The following is an 18,398-nucleotide window of genomic DNA, read 5'->3' on the forward strand; positions in this document are numbered from 1 at the left end:
CAGTGCAGTTTTATGTTTTTTGAAATAATTAGAAATCTAGGCTTCTCTTTTGCCTTTTAATCCATCTTTCAAGCAATTCATTTTGATTGTATTTTACAAAATAATTTCGTAGCGATGGGTTGGAAAAACAAAGAACCCAAACTTTCACCACAGATAACTCAGGAAGCTGCTTTGGAGGCTAATTTTGAGGCGGACAATGGGAGAGAACCTGGGCCTTGCAACGAGTTTCAGCGAACGTAAAAACCAGCACAAAGCTTTAGTAACTAACATTTTTTTTTCTGGATAAATATGCTCAATTTCTAATCCGGTGGGCGTTGGCCAAATGCAAATCTTGAAAAGGTGCCAGCGCCCCGCCCCAACCCCTCCTACACCTTCGGCCTGCGGCACGGTTGGAGCATGGCCTTTGGAGGCGGAAGGGAAAGGAGCGAAGGGGCGGGGCGAGCAGCGTGAGGTCACCGGAGAGCGCCGCTCGCGCCGCGGGCAGAGCCGGCGCGCTGCTGACGTCACCGCCGCCGACTGCTTTCTGGGAGACAGGAGTGGAAGGCCCGCGAGGTATTATTCAGAGCTGGGGTTGGAATTTCTCGTGCTTTTAGGTTCGCTTCTCCTGGAAGCGCCCTGTCACCCTCCGGCTGACTGTGGGGAGGGGGACTGGGCTGCGTAGCCTTCCGCGAATGCGAGCGTTGGGGTAGCGTCGTGGCAAGATCCCCCACTTCCGCTTTCCTGTGGCTGCTTGCTGGCTTCGGCCTACCTTGGCCCTCCACGTCTTTGGGTCCGGCCTTTCGCTTTTTCCTCGCTTCTTAGCTCCGCCTCTCAAGTATTGGAGGGCGGAGAAATTAAGAGCACGTGACTTCACTGTTAATTTTCAGCTGCCTTCAAACCTGGTTGAGGGAGGAAGGCCTAAGTGGCAGATGTAGGGGAGTAGCTTTCCCGTGTCATCCGTTATCATTCACATACATGATCACGCACTGCCTGCCACTGCAACATTAGCCCACCCGAGATGGTAGGCTAATTTCGACTTTGAGGTGAAATCTAATGGAATCTCAAAAAAGTGGTTTTTCTTTACGGCCCAGGAAAGTTTAGTGTGACTGAAACTTCTGTTTGAAAGTATCTTTTGTGTCTTGCTGTTTGTTGACTGCAACAGTTTTGGCTTGATAAAGATGTATCTGTCCCAATGAGATGTTTATTAATCATAAGTAAACACTTATTAATCTTTTTGGACTGTCTATAGTAGACTGACCCGAGACTTAACCGAATGTTGACTTTGGATTAGAAAATAACCAAATAATTCCTATTGAAATTCCGTGAACTGTTTGTGATTGATGGAAAATGATAGAGCTCACTGTTTTGTTGAAAGAAAATAATGATTGTGTGAACAATGTTTTTTCAAAATAATTAGAACGGTTCTGAGTCAAAAGATGTTATAGCTGTCTTCAGATAGCTGTGTTGTATGTATTGCAGTTCAGAGGTGATATAATTTTTCATAACAGTCTTAAAATTTTCAAATGGCTCTTTATGTGTTTTATCTCAGTTAGCGACTGTTTCCAAACAGTTGACCCTTAAAATATGGCTCTAAATAGTCCCCACTGGGTTGGGGTGTTTGATCATTTTCACTTTAGTAAAATAATAACTAGTATTACTAGTTAATGTATTGAGTCCTGAGCCAGGCACTGTTCTAAGAACTTTACCTATATTATTTATTTAACCTGCACAGTACACCTGAGAGGAGATGAGAATATTGTCATAAGCAAATTCCATAGTTTTGGAAGGTAATTTTACTGCTTCACATCAATAATTTTGAAAACACTTCGAATTAAACTTTAGAATTAACAATTGAAGTACTTTCATTGTAATCTGATTTAATTATTCATCTCGATCTTGAGCAACCTCTTTGTAATTTATATCTTTTTCTACTATGAGACTTTGGGATAAATTTGCTTTTAGAGGCCAGCATCTCTATCTTTTCTCCGTGATTTTACTCTAAGTATGAAGGAGAGTTACAGGCTGCACTAGTGTAGACTATCTGCCAAAGACAACAATATTTATGGAGAGATTGTTGTATATACATTTCACTATCATTTTCTAAGGTAATGCAGTGCAAAAAGGTCATTACGTTAATAGAATTCTGATGCAACATTTGCGGATGTCTTTCTAGTTTTCTCCCCAAATTATATATATTTTGGATTTGTTCCTGGCTTAGTTCATAATTGTATGTAACTCTACTTAGTATAGGAATGGAAACAGCCCTGGAATGTACATTATTATATATTTTCTTTTGGATCCACATGGTCACTATCCTAATCTGATATTGAGATTCTCCAAAATTTGGTTCCAGTTTACTTTCATTGTTTTTAGTTAGTGAACAAATAGTTATTAAGTACGTGGCAAGACTTTATGTTAATCATTTGGAGATACAGTGGGTAAATAACCAGTGGAAGGTTTTGAACAGAGGAGTGACATGATCTGGTTTAGGTTTTTAATAGGATCACTCTGCCTGCTGTGTTAAGAGCAAGTTGTTGGAGAGAGGGGTAGGGCAAAGCCAGGAGACTAATTAGGAAGGTGTAATAATTCAGATGAGGTGATAGCAGCTTCACAGCTGGAAAGACTGTGGTGAGTAGCAGTTCAATTTTGGATGTATTTTGTAGGTAAAGCTAACAGATTTGCTTATGGATTGAATGTGGGTTGTAAGAGAACTGTCAAGGTTTTGGGCTTGGGCAACTAGAATGGTTAATTGCCATTAACTGAGAAGTGGAAAACTATGGGAGGAGCAGGTTTGTGAGGGAGAATTGGGAGTTCATTATGATGTGTTAAGTTTGAGATCTCTGTTAGTCATCCAAGTGGAGATGTTGAGTAGGCAATTGAGTCTACCAAGTCTGGAGTTCAGAGGGGAGGTCATTGCTGGAAAAGAACATTTGGGAGTCACATGGTATTTAAAATCGTGAGACTGGAGACAATCGCCAAAGGAGTGAATGTAAACAGGAAAGCAGTACAAGACGTGAGTCTTTAGGCATCTTAGCCTTTATAGGTTTGGGGAGATGAAGACCCAACAAAGTAGACAGAAAGAACAGCCATCGGGGGACAGGGACAGTTTTGAGAGTATAGTGTTGTGGAATTCAGGGTGAAGTAATGTGTTCACTATTCTTGGGCGCTGGTTATGGATCAGATAGATAAATGAGGACTGACATTTTTGGATTTATCAAGATACATGAGAAGGAGTATTAATGGATAAGTGATAACGGTCTGGAGAACCTTGGGAGCAAAGAGGAAGAAGAGACTACTTTTGTTTGGGAGATATGGAAGCCTTTATAGAAGAGAGGGCATTTGATGTGTGTTTTAAAGGATTAATAGGTTTTACTAGGCCCAGAAGACAGGGGAGGAGTGAGGGGAGGGGGTATTGCAAGCAGAGGAAAAAGCCTTACTTCTCTCCCTTCAAAGCCATACCTCCCAGTCAGCTGTCTTCAAGATGCTTTTGCAAGTCCTTCCCTTTGTATCCATTAGTCAGTTCCTCATTCTGGATTACCATTCTTGCTCCAGGCCTACTGAACCCTGCTAAAGAAATTCACAAAAGACCCAAATTAATGCTACCCACCTTCAAATGGGTCCTTTCTCGGTTGTCTGACAGTTGCTTTATTTATCCCTACTCTCTTCCTAGCACATACTCCACATTTACTCAGCATTGACTACGTGCCAGGCACTGAGGAGTCATTTCTTTAGTAGATATTTATTTAGCATCTATGACATGCTACCCTGATATTTGGAGTGTATATGAGCAAAGACTTGTCCTGCACGGTGCTTACAATCCAGTGTGGATGATGGACACTATTCAAATAATCACAGAAATATAAAATTACGACAATGATATGGAGAAATACATGGTGCTGTGAGACTGTGTAACTAGTGGATGTGACTCATTGTGAGGCAAGAGGGAATGCTTCCTTGAGAAAGCATTGTTGATGAGGGAGCCGAGTTAAGCAGGCCAACCGTGTTGGTGGCAGGGAGTCCTCACAACAACTCTAGGAGGAGTTTCTAGAGAGCACGAGGCTAGAAAGGCTTTTGTACCATGAGAATAGGGAGAAAGTGGCCTTATGGTGGCTAGAAAATTTAGGTGTAGGGAAGGCAATCCATTCATATAGTTCTTTGAATAAAATAGAGCTAAAGAATATAGGTTTTTTTTTTAATAAATTTATTTTTGGCTGCGTTGGGTCTTCATTGCGGTGCGCGGGCAGTCTCACTCCTCCCCTTTTATCTGTCGGTGAACATTACGTGAATCTGTAATTTCACTAGGGGTTGCAAAATGGTGATTTTCTTTTTTGTTTTAAAGGTTATGATTTCTTCCACATTTGTTAACTGGAATTTGAACTCTAGTTTTATTACTTGGGAACCTGACAGTCATCAATAACTTGTCTATTGTGGAAAAATGCTGTCAGAGCAACAATTTGTGATGCCAGGAATATACGTTTCCTGGCTGTAGTTCTGGAGGCTTAAAGGAGTGTGATGGTCTTTTTGATGTGCAGCCCCCATTCAGTCCAACACCAAACTAGCTATTGCTCTGAAGGTGTTTGTAGATATAATCGAAATACACAAACAGTTGACTTTTATTATTCTAGATAATCTGGGTGGGCTTGATCCAATTAATTAGAAAACTTTAGAAGCAGAGCTGAAGCTTCCCTGATGAAAAAGAAGTTCCACCCGTGGACAGCAGTTTCAGCTTGCAGCCAAGAGTTCCAGCATGTTCGTTCTTGCTTACCTGCCCTGCAGATTCCTCCACAATTGCATAAACCAGTTTCTTGCAGTACATCTCTTCAGAATACCTCCTACTGGTTCCGCTGCTCTGGTTGAACCCCAGCTGGTACCAGGAGCCACTCTCTAGGCTCTCATGTTCTCTAACAAAGTGGGGTGAGGAGTGGTGGCAAGGGTCAGAGAACCTACGTTTGTTAGGGTAACCCTATAATTTATTGCTCAAACTGGGACTTCTGAAAGAGAAATGGGGAGCTGAGCAGTTGGCAAGCTGAAACAATAGACATACATGGGGACTCTCTTGGGCAAGTTGAGACATAAAGTCATTCTGTGTGTCAGCCACTGGTGACACATCAGCATGGCGGTGACATATTGATGACACCACCCCCTCAGGGAGCTTGTAGTCAAGGTTAAGTAAATCAACACATGTCACCAGATAGTGTTTTAGGTGACATGAGAACCTGTAGCTGTGCTTATCCAGACAGAGGGAATGGGAGGGTGGCACTCAGAGAAGTCCTATGCACTAAAGGGAAACCTGATCTTACCTCCAAACGTAAGCAGGGTTTGAACAAAGTGAAGTGGGAAGGATGGTTCACGTATAGAGAGCCACACAGGCGAAAGGTTAGGCTGAATGGGCATAGAACATCTGGAAAACTGCCGTGGTGGCTACAGCTATAGGATTGGAAGAGGGGAGCAATGAAAGATGAGGCTAGTCAGGCAAGCAAGGGCCACATCGTAAAGGGCCTCACGTCCACATAAGGGGTTTGGAGTTTACCTTCAAGGTGGCGGGAAACTATTGCAGGATTTTAAGCAGGGGTGTACCATGACCAGACTATCTTTATGGAAAAGTTATGTTTTGTAACATCCTAACATTGAGAGTGGAGAAAAATTGACAGTAGGGAGACTACTCCAAGGCTCTTGAAATGATCTAGTTAGTGAGAATGGGGGAAAGCTTGTGGCTAAGGAGATTAAGGAGGCCGTATTGACAGAACTGATGGGACTGGGGCCTGAGGAAGCGATGAGGGGCGACTTCCAGGTTCCAGGCTGCACTGAGCTCCCTGAAGCAGAGAATGGAGGGGAGGAGGTAGGGGATGATGTCGTGTGCCCCTCCTTTTCTCCTGTCGGCACTGTGGCTCTCATCACCAACGAGAGGAGGGAAGGAATGGCAGTAACGTCCTGTAGGGATTGCTGGGCAGGGTTTCTCCCCTCTGCCCCTGAGTCTCAGCCAGACCTTCCTGAGGGATGAAGAGAGGCACCTTCTCCACTTGCAGCCTGCGCTTTAGAAGGAGTAGGTGGAGGGGTGGGGAGTCCCTGTAGAACCAGGCAGCAAGTGAAGGGCAGAGGGGGGTGAGTTCTCTTCTTTCTCTTCTTTGGACATTTACCACATACAGTCTCGGGCAAGTTACGGAAACTCACTGTGGGTCCGTTTGTTGTCTGTGAGGAGTAAATGAATGAGTGTGGCTGCTTAGAGTAGTGCCTGGCTCACAGGCAGTGGGGTTCAGATGTTGGCTGTGGCTGCTGGTAACCATCCATTCACTGCTTCATCCTGGCATCTGAGTAACAAAGGGGACCAGAGGGCGGCTTCTGCAGCTCCCTCCTTGCAGTGCTCCCTGTGGAAGGAACAAACACTCAGGAACTATCTGTATGGAATGTTAGGAGAAATCATTTGAATTGGGGGGAATTTCTGATAATAGAAGCACCTTTATTTTTCAGTCTACCTTGCCTTTATTTTTTAGTTAGGAAAAAGGCAAGTGGTTCAGTTCAGATTTAATGAGAGTCATTATTCTTACTTACTGCCTTGCTTTCAGTGTTCACCGTAACCCATTTTAACAATAAATAGCTACTTGTTTACTGGGGCTTAGGGACAAGGAATAATTGCAGGAAAAATCCCTATCATGATTTTGAGAGGGGAAATATTTTCCAATAGAAAAATCGAATGAAAAAATTCACATTTAAATAAAGGCTTTTTTGTGTTTTTTATACTTGCAGTATTTGTTAAAAGCCAAAATACTTTATTAAAATATGGCTTTATTTAAATTTAATGATTGTTTCTTTTTATTACAATTTTAATACATGCTTTTTGAAATAACGAAATTTAAACAACAAAGAATGAAGAGCTAAAAACATGAGTCTGCTTTGATCCCATTCGCATTTCCTATCCCTTCTCAGAAAGAATGTCTATTTTTGTATGTCTCCTTCCAGACCTTTTTCTACATATCTACATATACAATTTTTTTTAAATAAATGGCATCTCTTAGACACATTACGTGTTATATACTATGTTCTATGACTTTTTTTCACCACTTATCGTGTATTACTACATAAGGATTTACTTCTTTATTTTCACTCTTTTGAATGGATAAGGTATAATTCATTTAACTGTTCCCCTATTGATGACTATTTAGATTATTCCCAGTATTTGGTTATAATGTCTTCATTCAACAAATGTTTATCGACTGCTGGGCAGTGGTAGTGAACAAAACTGCCTGTTTTCATGTAGTTACCTTCTTTTGGAGGTAGACAGACAATAAATGAAATATGTCAAATGCTTTTGAGGCCTGAAGGGTGAAGAAGGAGATAGGAAGTGCTGGGAATGAGAAGAGGGGTATGCATTTTAAAATAGGATGGTCAGGAAAGCTTTACCAATAGATAACATTTGAGTAGAGATCTGGCAGAGGTGAAGTCATGAGCTTTGAAGCCATTGGTGGGGGAGAAACATTCTAGGAAGGAGAGAAGTCTAAAGGCTCTGAGATAGGGGCATGCCCAATAAGAAGAAGAGCAGTGAGGCCATTATGGCTGGAATGGAGTGAGCCAGGGGCAGAGTGGGAGGAGATGAGGTCACAGAGGAGGCAGCAGAGAGTCAGGGTTTTTTCGGCCACTATAAAGACTTTGTCTCTTCCTGAGTGAGGCAGCAAGCCTTTGAAGGTTTCCAAGCAGAGGCATGGTAGAGTCTGACCTAGATTTGAGATGATCACTTTCTTGATAATAAACTATTGGAATGGAAACAGGGAAGCCGTTTAGGAGGCTATGGCAACAACACAGGCAAGACACAATGATGGCTCGGACTGGCTCGGACTAGGGTGGTAGCAGTAGAGGTGGTAGGATGTGAATATGTTTTAAAGATAGGGTGAGAGAGGAGTCAAGGACTATTCTGTAATTTTAGGTCTGAGCAATCGAAAAGGTGGAGTTGCCATGAAATGAGATGGGGAGGACTGTAGTAGGCAAGATTAGATTCTTTTTTTTTATTGAAGTATAGTTGATTTACAGTATTGTGTTAGTTTCAGGTGTATAGCAAAGTGATTTGGTTATATATATATGTGTGTGTGTGTGTGTGTGTGTGTGTGTGTGTATACACACACACACACACAGTAAGTCCCCTACATACGAACCTTCAAGTTGTGCACTTTCAAAGATGCGAATGTACATTCACGTGTCCAATCATGTAAGTTAGTTCAAGTGTCTGGCGTACATTGTCACTTGCATGCATCCTCTACAAGTGGTTATCCTTTTGTGTACTTTACTGTATAGTACTGTATAGAGTACAGTAGTATGGTATGTTTATTTCCTGCCTGTTCATTCGATGCCAGCCCCTGTATGCCAGCTGTTGTACTGTACTACTGTACTTTTCAAGGTACTGTACTGTAAGATTAAAAATGTTTTCTTTATTTTTTGTATTTGTTTGTTTTTTATGTATTATTTGTGTGAGAAGTATTATAAACCTATTACAGTACAGTATTATGTAGCTGATTGTGTTAGTTGGGTACCTAGGATAACTTTGTTGGACTTACGAACAAATCGGACTTACGAACGCACTCTCGGAACTGAACTCGTTCATATGTAGGGGACTTACTGTATATCCACACACATACATACATACATACATACATACATATACTTTTTCAGATTCTTTTCCATTATAGGTTATTACAAGATAAAGTAAGCAAGATTAGGAATTGGGCTTTGGGCACATTACATTTGAGAATATATTAACAGCCAACCAAGGTACTGAGTAAGTGGTTGGACATTAAATTTGGAGTTCAGTGGCGAGGTCAGGGCTGGAGATGCAAACCTGGGAGTCATCAGTTTATTAATATAGTTTAAACCCAGAGCTCACCTAGAGAGTAAATTAGAGAAGAGATTCAAGGACAGCCCTTGGGCACGTCAAGGTTAAGAGGCTTGAGGATATGAAAAGGATGCAGCAAAGAAGACCAAGAAAGCAACCTGTGAGGTAAGAGAGAAACCAAGGAAATGTGCTGCCCTAGAAACCAGACAGACTGAGCCAGCTATGTCAAACGATGAGAACTGAGAATTGACCATTGAATTGGACAATGTGGCTGAGTGGGTGACCTTGACAAGAACAATTTTGAGTGAGAAATAGGGGGTCTGATTGTAGTAGATTCAAGAAAGAATGGAAGGAGAGGAACTGGAACTCTAGTATTCAATATTAGCAACCCTTTTGAGGAGTTTGTTCTAAAAGGGAGATAGAAAATGGGGCTTAAGCTGGAGGGGGATATGAAGTCAAGGTGTTTCTTTTGTTTCTTATCTAAGATGGAGGAATAAAATGTTTCAAGCTTATGGGCAATGATCCAGCAGAGAGAAAAATTGATGTAAGGCAAAGTCCCCACTTTAAGAGAAGGGTCTGAAGAGTCCATTTTAATAAACTTATATGCATGTATACAAGGATTTCTGTAGGCTACTTTCTGAAGAGGATATCCTGAGTCAAAGGGTGTGTGCATTTAAGAAATCTGTACCAATTTATATTCCACCTCCAGTGTATACCCTTGCTAACGTCAAACTTTGCCAGTCTTTAAAATTATTGCCAATCTGATGGGTGAGATCTTCATTATTTTAATCTGTTTTATGCTTTGTAGGAACTCTTTATATAATCTGACTAATCCTTTGTTGTATTTTGGCACATATTTTCTCCCATGCTGTTTCTTGCATTTAACTTTGCTTATGGTATACTTTTACCATATAGATGTTTTTTCAGTTTTTATGTATTTAAGTCTGTCAGCCATTTCCTTTTATAGCATTTGGGTTTCATTTGGATTATATACACATTTTATATAATGTATATAATCTTTTAATACATTTACACATTTATCTTTTAAATTCATCTGGAGTTTATTTTTGTGTATGTTGGGTAATAGGTATCTAAGTTTTCCATCTCCTTCTATGTTCTTAAACAGTTAAATACCATAAAAATTAACTGTTTCTTAAAGGTTTGGAAGAAATTACCTATAATATTTTCTAGACTTGGAACCCTTTTGGAGCGTAGATCTTTGACTTCTTTAAAGTGTGTTTTTTTTTGTTTTTGTTTTTTTTGTCTGTGTAATGATCTATTTGTTTTATGTACTTCTTTTTAGGTTAGTTTTGGTAATTTTTTTTCCTAGCACCTCATTCTTATCATCCAGATTTTTCAAATTTATTGGTTTAAAATTTTATGTAAAGAAAAGAAATATCAAGTCTTCTCTATATTTGTGTCTGTCCCTGTACTAATACCTTTATCTGGGCAGTAGATGCTGGAGCTGTCCTTTCACAGATTGGGAGATTTGTTTAGCAGCTTTCAGCCCGCATGGTTCACCTCTTACTGTCCTTCATCTTGGGTTTATTCCTAGATTCTCCTTCTCTTTTGTTTGTAAGGGATTGCAGGCTCCTTGGTTCTGTTCCCTATCAGTCTAATCCCATTTGCTCTTTAGCTTAGAAAAATTTCTGCTGTTGAGGTCGGCTGATGGATATGTGCCCTTCTTGGTTTCCAGCATTACTATGGACTTATTTTTGTGTTTCTTCTGTCATTTTGGAGAGATTTTTCTGGGAGGAATGAGAGGCAAATCCATATTTTCAGTTAACTTTTTGAAATAGGAAGTCACAGTTCTTTCCTGTGTGGTTTTCTTTTCTCATAGTCCTTTGTTTAATTGCTGTTTGCACAGTAGTTGGATAATAACTTTACAGTGTGAGTAGTAATAGACCCCTGGACTTCACTTTTCTAAATTTTAAATGAAACCAGATGTCTCAGTGGACTGTATTTGTTGAATAGAAATGTGGATATATTGTGACTAAATATTCAAGTAGTACTTTTAAAACTTAAATGACAGTCATAACATTTAGAATTATAAGGGACTTTAGAGATCATTAGACCAAATGCCTTATTTAATGGATGAGATATTTGGGGCCCAGAGAGATTCAGTGATTTATCTAAGGTAACAAAGTCAGTGATCAGGCAAGGTGGAAAGCCCGAGTCCCTTTACTTCAATTTGGCTATGCTGTTTGTTATTCTGCACATTCTTGATGTTCTCCTTAGCTGTGTAATGAAAGAGGTATTTTCAGCTAATAAAACCTAAGGATGGTACAGTGGCTTGGAATTGCTTCTGAAGTTTGATCTTAGATACCATATTAAATACATTGATGTGGACTTTTCTTTTCCTCATATAGCTATTAAATATTATGATGTAAATGTGAATTTTAAAGAATGGGCCGTCAAGGTATGCTGTAGCCCAAATGAAAACCATATAGTTTATTTCTCCCATGTTTCATCTTTTCTGCTTACAGACTTTATGTGATCTATTGACTCTTCAATTTCTTATTAATATTTTAAGCTTAAGGAATATATATAAATATAAATATAGGCTTGAAAAGTAATTTTAGTGATAAATAATCATAAAATATTTCAGATCTAAGATTTCTAATTTTTTGGTTTAATATACTATGCTGCTAGATCAACATCTAAATTTACAAGTGCTAATATGTATGTTTTTTAAAAAAAGAGCTTTGCTTATTTTTTTCAAGCATTAGGGGGTAGTGTATATTTATCACACTTTCATTGCTTTGCTTGGTCTTTAACTTCAACAGAAAGTTTTTAAAATGTAGGATTTTTATTATTGATATAACATGTTTGGTAGTCGTATCTCTTTAGTTCTCAAAAAGCATCGAGGGATTGAGGGATTGTTATGTGTAGCATTAATGAACTTGGGTGGGTCCTATCCTGGCAGCCCACCCCCACTCCCCAGCAGCCTAAGAAGAGGGGAAGTTTAAACGTGGTTGCTCCAGAATTATATTCTAAGAAAATTTGTTTAATTAACTTCAGGTTTTAACTCTTTTAGCACTTTTGAAACATATGATATGACCTATTAATTTTTTTTTGTAACCTAGAGAGCATTCTCTGTCTCCAGTATGAACTAAGAATTTAATTTTTTCCCAGTTGAACATAATGGCAGGCGAAGAAATTAATGAAGACTATCCAGTAGAAATTCATGAATATTTATCAACATTTGAGAATTCCATTGGTGCTGTGGATGAGATGCTGAAGACCATGATGTCTGTTTCTAGAAATGAGTTGTTGCAGAAGGTATTTTAAGTAATTTCTAAAAATGTATTCATAAAACCGAGTGCTATGTTATGAAACACATAGAAGAAGAAACAGATACATGAAATATGCCCCTTTCCCCCTTTATTTCAATTTTTAAGTGTTTGGATATCTTTAAGGGGAAAATATAACAAACTCCAAGCTTAGGAAACACCTCCTAACTATATTTTTATTTTGACTTGGTTTTGAATAAAAAAAAGCTCTCCCAGCATTCTTTTTGACAGACTCTACCTTTGACCTTTTAAGTATTACAATGATGTTATCAGGGTTTCTGGAAACCCTATAGGACAAAAAGAGTAAATTGACTTTGACAGTCTAAAACAAATCTCATTATGTTTCTTCTGTCTTTGGTATTGCCTAAGCATTTTAGCCTGCTTCTTATACATAAATGCATCATGTACAATGTTTATATTGATGAATTACTTTTGACATACAAAGCCCAGATTGTAAATCCTGAAATTAAAATAATTCAAAAGAATTTTTTTTTATTTTGGATTATACACATTCCTTGTTTAACTTAAAGATGGTACGCTGAAGTGAAAATTTGTGGGCAAAAATCACTGGTTAACAAAACTTTTCTTTTTGCAAATTATTTCCAGATTATTTGGTTTGATTATTGGATTATAGAAAGTGAAAAAAACATTTCTTTGATACATTGTACTTGGTGAAAGTTTAAAATATGTGATGGTGCTCAAAGTTTTAATTTCTTTTTTCTTTTTCTTTCTCTCTCTCCCTCTTTTTTAATAGTTGGACCCACTTGAACAAGCAAAAGTGGATTTAGTTTCTGCTTACACATTGAATTCAATGTTTTGGGGTATGTATATTACTTTAGAGTTAATTAGAAAGCAAATTATTTACCATGTCAAAGGTGACTTATTTTTTAAAATGCTAGCAATTATACTTTATGGCAATTTTAATAGTCAGATATTTATTTCTTTTTAAATCAGAATACCAGATGCCCATGAGCCACACATACATTTACTATTACAAAGAGGTTGAATAATTTAAGATTTAGTTAATAATTTGTGTGACGTTTCCTTTTTGTAACTGGAGTTTCTTTAATTAATGCTTTTAATTAATATATATGCATTTTATTCCATGAAATCTTTCTCTTGTAGTTTATTTGGCAACGCAGGGAGTTAATCCTAAGGAACATCCAGTAAAGCAGGAATTGGTAAGATTGCAGTGGATCGATTTCTTTTTATTTTACGTGTAATGTCTGTTGTAGTGTTTCTAAAGGTAAAATTGCAGTACCTTTATCACACTAATTGTGGAGAACAGAATTCTTTAGGGATGAAATTACGAAAGTGAGCCAGATTTCATCGTGCCTTTAGTTTTTCTTTCTCTCACCTTTGTCAGAGAAGGGTGTTCCATATATTATATAAATCTGTGGATGGGAAAATGTCACGATTCTAGTAATTATTTATAAGTGCTATATTATTTTTCCTATAAATTCTTGAAATCCTGTTCATCTCTACAACTGCCTGTTTTTTTTTTTAAACTCTTATGCAATTCTTAAAAGTATATTCTAGTTGATTTACTAGCCAAGACGGGAAAGTTTCTCCTCCACCGTTTCAATTCTTCCATTAATTCATTTTCTCAGCAGTAAAGAATCCACTTCGGCAACAAAGCTAAAAGCTTTTTTGGCACCAGTTGTATGTGTACTGTCCAGTAATTCTGCATTAGTGACATATTTACAGCCTGTAATAAATCTTCTAGGTTTGTCTTTGTATTCCATTTAGATGTATAAGTATAGTATATTATATAAGGTCTGGTATCTTGGAGTTTTTGCTGACTTCAAAAATTAAATCAAATCATTCAATTTGAAAGAAAAAAATTTAGAAATCAAACTTATGGTTACCTTCTTGACTTGGCTTTATGAATAAGAATATTAATAAATTTATTCTTTGTGTTTATAAAATATAAGGTAAATATATATGTGAAATACACTTGACACTGTATTATTGTTCTAAAGTTTTATGGTGGTTATGTATTTTTTTTATAACTTAGTAAAGCACTTGGTCGTTTATTTAAAAAAATGAGTAAACCAGATCTGCCATCTTCAATTTTTAAATGTGTAGACTAAGACATTTTCTTCTTTTAAATTTCTTGGGGGAAAAGTAAATTTATTTTTAAATACAGAAATTGTGAAAGATACTTAAAGCAAAAATATAAAGCAGTATGATCCATAGAGCTTGATTTGACAAGTGATACTGGCTTTAAATCTTAAGAAGTATGCATTGTATCATCTGCTTTCACCTTTCTAATATGGACTTTACATTTATAAAATTCCTCTTTCTTCTCTTAAACACAAAGTTATTTGGAGTAGTGTAATACTTAATTCTGTCACTGGAAAAAGATAAAATCATCTGCCTTCTTTTTCCCTCAGAATCCACTTTATGGAGGAGTACATTTATATTTTGGACAAGGGTTGATAAATGAAAAGCATCCATAAACCTATTCCCCTTTTCTGACCTTGTGACAGATGTCACTAATTGATCACAGAGTTAGTATGTGAGAGGAAGCCTATTTGCCATATCTATCATGAATGGAGAAGGGCATTGAAAATAGTTTATTCATTTGACAAATATTTGAATGCCCACTGGAAGCCAGGCATTATTTCCAAGTGAGATACTTCCTCAGTGAATAAAGCCAATAAATATCTCTGCCTTTGTGGCAGGTGCCAGACTATCTAGTGGAGGGAAACAAACAACATAATCAAACAAACAACAAATAATAAATACATATGAATATATAGTATGTTAGAAAGTTACGTTGTGGGAAAAAAGAAAAAAATAGCACAGAGTAAGGGGCATTGGAGTGCTTGGGTAGGATTGCCATTTTCAATAGTAAAGGCAGCACTTATTAACAAGGTGAACATTTGAGGAGACTGGAAGGAAGAGAGGGCTGGCCATGTGGGTTTGTGAGGGAGGATCATTCTGGGCAGGGCTGGGTTGGGTGTGTGTTGTGAGGACTTTGGCTTTTACTCAGAGAAATAGGGAGCCATGAGAGGGTTTTGAACAGGGTTGTCAGTTTCTTAAAATTAAAAGATTCTAAGGTTCTGCATTTTTCTGTGTATGTTTATATAACTATTTTGATTACTTTAATGAAACTTTTAAGCAGTGATCAATCATTTACTCTGCTGTTTTATAGCTGTCACGCCTTTATTTCTCCAACTGAAGTATAGAATAGCCCTTTATTCTGATTAGTGGTCTCAGAAGATTCAAAGTGGTACAGCAACCTAGTATGTTTCTCACCTTGTAAAATCTGATTAGAACTGTATATTTCATTAGAAAATATCATGTGCTTTTCAGTCAGAACTATGACATTGGATAAAAAGATCTTGTATTTTCATTATACTTATTTTAATTGTGACATGAAGGTAACACAAAAAAATAAATAGTTAAATACGCCTTAGCCATTTCCTGTTTAGAAAAATTTCTGGAGATTTTAGTTTGTATGTTGAAAGTATGTGAAAGCTTTATTTTAATTAATTAATTATTTATTTATTTAGGCTGCGCCAGGTCTTAGTTGCAGCATGTGGGATCTTAGTTGTGGCATGCAGCTTTCTTAGTTGTGGCATGTGGGCTTCTTAGTTGCGGCTTGCAAACTCTTAGTTGTGGCATGCATGTGGGATCTAGTTCCCTGACCAGTGATTGAACCCGGGCCCCCTGCATTGGGAGTGCAGAGTCTTACCCACTGGACCACCAGGGAAATCCCGAAAGCTCTATTTTAGATTATAGACTTCAGATACAAGAGAGTTAGTATGTGGATTTAGGTGAATGCTAAATTTAAAAATTTAGTATAACCACATATAAACAATTAAATGTTTATCTCTGTAGTGTCTAGATCTTCCTCTTTTGAAACACTCAGAACACTTCTGACTTTTTTGATATCTGTATTCCCCTCAGACTGAACTCCAGGAGCACATGGAATGTGTTTATCCTATGCGCTTTGCACTTATTAGTGCCACTCAATAAGCAATAAACACAAAGCTGTTGAATTGAACTGAGGTATAGTATAATAGAACTCAGTGGTGAGCAGCTTAGTAAATCTGTTGCCTTTCTTCTTTTTTTGTCTTTAAGGAGAGAATCAGAGTATACATGAACAGAGTCAAGGAAATAACAGACAAGAAAAAGGCTGGCAAGCTAGACAGGGCTGCGGCTTCAAGATTTGTAAAAAATGCCCTATGGGAACCAAAACCTAAAAATGCATCCAAAATTGCCAATAAAGGAAAAAGTAAAAGTTAACCTTTTGGTTTTGATGTACACATATTCAAAAAGTACATAATTTTTATTGTTTTCCACAAAATAGATGATGATTATGTGCCATTGTAAGGTTTGAATGTATTCCATATTGAATTAGTGTGTAAAATTTGCATTTTAAATTTATAATGCTAAATACTTTTCCCCCAGAAAGATTAAGTTATCCTTACTGATTTTCCTATAGAACATTATGTGGTTTTTTTAACATTGTGGTATATTTTATATTTATAGTTTACTGTCTCTTGACAAGACTCTTATTTCCTTATATAGGTCAGTTTTGCAAGTGCCATTTTATGAGCAACTATGAAATTTAAGTTAAATGTTCTTTGCAAACATTTGTGTATTTTCGATGAATAATGATTTTATGAAGTATGCTGAAGTTTTAAATACATCTGTTTTCACTATGTAATATTAGGAAAGAAAGAAATGACTTAAATGTCCATTTTTTCTGTGAAGTTATTTCATTATGCTTTCATGATTTTGGGAATGACTGCTTTTTGTGATATTTGAAGTATGAAATTAAGACTTTTAAGGTTATTCTTTAATTCTTGGTACTTTGCCACTATGTCCCATTTAAAGTAAAATATATTCTCATTAACTTTAGATGGGAAATGAGGTTGTATATTGATGGCTGAATTTTGGCATAATGGCTGTACCCTATCAGTAAAGCTGTAAGTGTTGTGTAGCTGACCTGTTTTTTATTTTTCTCTTTTGAGTAAATTTTCTCTTGAAATTAGGAAGGTAGTTTTTAGAAATCCTTAGGAATGGGGGAATTCACGAGTTTTTGTTCCTTATGCATAGTGCCCACAGTTCTCTTGGCCTCATGTTTTCAGAGTTTTTTATTGTATGTTTCTGAGGCTATAGCAATTACATAGAAGTATTTTGGAACAACTTTGTATGTTATTTAATGCCACTTAAGCAGAGGAGAAATCCAAAGGAGATTACATTGTGTTTATATTCTGATTTATTTTTCTGCAGTATTTGCTACAGAGAATTCTAAATATTAAACGATTTTTTTATGTCTAAGCCCATGAATTTTAATTATATACCCTTAATGCTTTCAGTCTTTGAATTCACATCATTATATATAGGAATGCCAAGTACAGTAAAATACTTTAATTTTTGAAAATGAAGTTGTTAAAATTTTTTGTGTGACTAATTCTCCATAAGTAACCTTGAATAAATGGATTTCTTGATTTATGGTAGCAGATATTGGAAATGGTCTTAAAATGTAATGGATTTTGTAACGCATGTTGAACTCTTTCTGTGACACATGAAGAGGTGGTCACTGATAGATGCAGAAAGACTTCTGGCTCAGATGTCAGACGATTTTTGAAGTGGAAGAACACTTATAGTTAGTTCACTCCTTTTTTCACCTTCGGCTCCTCAAAATTCAAATTTTTTTTTTTTAAAGTAGCTTCTTCATGAGAGAAATAAATGTTATTAAGATCAAATATAGTGGCCTAGTGTTATTTATTGCAAAGAAGATTATAGCTTGCATTTCTTTATATTTTCTCATTTCATTAAGAAAAAAAAAGTTAAATGAAAAATGTCATGCAGTTGCAGAAAGTCATTAGCCAAATTATTGGTTTGTGAAAGTCCAATTCTACCTTCTCTTAAACTGGGGATTCTTAAGTGAACAATTCTTTTAAGTGTTTATTAGAGGTAAAAAACAATTTGAGTGTATTCCATTTTATTATGTATGATTTTAAGTACTTACTAGCACATAGTAAGGAGCTGAGTGATAGTAAGTGTATTGGGTTGCTTATTTTTTGTCTATTCATTTCACAAATACTTAATGACATTTACATTGTTAAATACTGTGCTAGGTTCCAGATAAGACAACTCCAGCCTTTATTCTATTTTAAGTATTATGAAAAAACTAGTCTTTTCATTCAATTCAGTTTTTCAGAGTTACTGGAAAATTTATGACAAGTTGTGCTCATTAACCTTAGTCAGAATCATAAAGGGTGATGGGTTGATCTATTTGACTATGGTACAGTTATTGTTAGCATAGTTTGTTCCGAATGACAGTC

General features: G+C 37.0%; 1 protein-coding gene across 2 annotated transcripts; it reads left to right on the forward strand.

Moving 5' to 3' along the window:
* Positions 1 to 407: 407 nt before the first annotated feature.
* C1D (C1D nuclear receptor corepressor) lies at positions 408 to 17,816 on the forward strand. Of its 2 annotated transcripts, none has more exons than XM_004277008.4 (5): positions 408 to 552; positions 11,933 to 12,079; positions 12,845 to 12,911; positions 13,216 to 13,271; positions 16,183 to 17,816. In XM_004277008.4, exons 2-5 carry the CDS (start codon positions 11,942 to 11,944, stop codon positions 16,345 to 16,347), a joined length of 426 nt encoding a protein of 141 aa, XP_004277056.1. In that variant the 5' UTR covers positions 408 to 552; positions 11,933 to 11,941; the 3' UTR covers positions 16,348 to 17,816. The 2 variants fall into 2 exon arrangements, with proteins under 2 accessions (XP_004277056.1, XP_033256293.1); XM_033400402.2 differs by lacking the exon at positions 408 to 552 and adding an exon at positions 6,903 to 8,962.
* The last annotated feature ends 582 nt before the right edge of the window (positions 17,817 to 18,398 follow it).

The sequence above is a fragment of the Orcinus orca genome, chromosome 13, assembly GCF_937001465.1.
Source record: "Orcinus orca chromosome 13, mOrcOrc1.1, whole genome shotgun sequence".
Lineage (NCBI taxonomy): Eukaryota > Metazoa > Chordata > Mammalia > Artiodactyla > Delphinidae > Orcinus > Orcinus orca.

What these genes read in the sequence shown, in the direction of transcription:
- C1D (XM_004277008.4), top strand. Translation starts at nt 11,942, where the DNA reads ATGGCAGGCGAAGAAATTAATGAAGACTATCCAGTAGAAATTCATGAA. An exon ending in GAAATGAGTTGTTGCAGAAG is followed by an intron (nt 12,080 to 12,844) that starts GTATTTTAAGTA and finishes CTTTTTTAATAG; the next exon opens with TTGGACCCACTTGAACAAGC. An exon ending in ATCCAGTAAAGCAGGAATTG is followed by an intron (nt 13,272 to 16,182) that starts GTAAGATTGCAG and finishes TTTGTCTTTAAG; the next exon opens with GAGAGAATCAGAGTATACAT.